General features: G+C 51.5%; 1 protein-coding gene across 1 annotated transcript; it reads left to right on the top strand.

Moving 5' to 3' along the window:
* LOC6595735 (transcription initiation factor TFIID subunit 5) lies at positions 1–1,248 on the top strand. Its single transcript, XM_026988671.1, has 2 exons — positions 1–45; positions 99–1,248. The coding sequence occupies exons 1-2, from the start codon at positions 25–27 to the stop codon at positions 1,230–1,232; spliced, it is 1,155 nt and encodes a 384-aa protein (XP_026844472.1). The 5' UTR covers positions 1–24; the 3' UTR covers positions 1,233–1,248.

Raw genomic sequence — 1,248 nt, 5'->3', positions numbered from 1 at the left:
TTATATTAAAAAAATAGCAGAACAATGAACCATCCAGAGATCAATGTAAGTAGCAAGTTTAGATAGAAAATAAACGCAAAATTAAGTTCGTCTTAAAGCAAAATCCAAGGCCCACATCGGGACCAATGGAGGGAGCCCAGAAGGAGAGCCCGAAGGCCAACATTTTCCTGTGCACAGTCGCGGCACTCAACGAGCAGGTCGTCACAGCGATTTTCTCGGATAGGCTTTGCATGATGGCCCTGGGCACGAGCGACTCCGTGATCTACATGTTCGAGCTAAATTTGATTGTTTCCCGGTCGAATGGGTCGGAGGTGGACCACGTGGCGATGGATCCCTCCAACTCGGATGATCAGTTCACGCTGCGGGGGCTGGAAGGGCCACTCTATGACGGCGCATTTTGTCAAAAATGTAAATATTTCGTCAGCTGTGCGGTGGACTTCACCGTGCGGCTGTGGTGTCTCAGCTCCCGATGCATCCTGTTCAACTATATGGGCCACTCGTGGCCCATCCGCAGCGTGGTGTTCACAGCAAATGGCCTTTTTGCCACCGCTTCGTACAGTGGCATTGTGACAATCAGCAAAATGGACAGCATCAGTCCTTACCGCCAGTTCTCTGCGGCCAAAAACGAACCCCTTACGGCCTGCCTGCTCCATCCTGCTGCATACGCGTATTACTGTATTGTTGGTTGCCTCAACGGCGCCATTCGCATTTGGGACTATGCTGGTCAGTGTTTCGAGTGGCGAGTCTTCCGCGGCCACAAGTCGGCTGTCACCGTCTTGGCTCTCTCAAACTGCACTTTCTACCTAGTCTCGGGTGACGCCAGCCACATAACCCTGGTCTGGGACGTTAGATCTCAGTGGGTGATCCGCTCCCTGGGCGAACACTTGGGACCCATACGCTCGATCGACTTTTCCCTTGACAATAACCTGCTGGTGATTGGGGCCGGGGATAAGTATCGGCAGCTGAGCATCTGGGACTTTAAGGGTCTCAAGCAGGCTGAGCCCCAGAGGAAGGCGTGCAATGTTAGCCCTTTAAGCAATGAGCATCTGCTGGTATTCTCGCATGTCAACGTGGCGGCACCCATCGCCAAGATCCGCTTCATCACCTACGATATCCTGATGGGTGTTTGCGTAGATACCCCACATGTCCCTTGGCGGAATCGGTCACAGATAAGCTGGATTGACAGGAAATGCGAAATGAATGCCTTTCTCAATCAAAAGATAGCGAATTAAATTGTAAACTATTGTT

Source organism: Drosophila persimilis, unplaced genomic scaffold (assembly GCF_003286085.1).
Source record: "Drosophila persimilis strain 14011-0111.01,24,50 unplaced genomic scaffold, DperRS2 tig00000191-arrow-pilon, whole genome shotgun sequence".
Classification (NCBI taxonomy): Eukaryota; Metazoa; Arthropoda; class Insecta; order Diptera; family Drosophilidae; genus Drosophila; species Drosophila persimilis.
The sequence above is the reverse complement of the archived record's forward strand: the minus strand, read 5'-3'. Positions and strand labels throughout refer to the sequence as shown.

Coding starts and splice junctions, on each gene's coding strand:
- LOC6595735 (XM_026988671.1), top strand. CDS start 25: ATGAACCATCCAGAGATCAAT. Junction 46..98: donor TGAACCATCCAGAGATCAAT/GTAAGTAGCAAG, acceptor TTCGTCTTAAAG/CAAAATCCAAGGCCCACATC.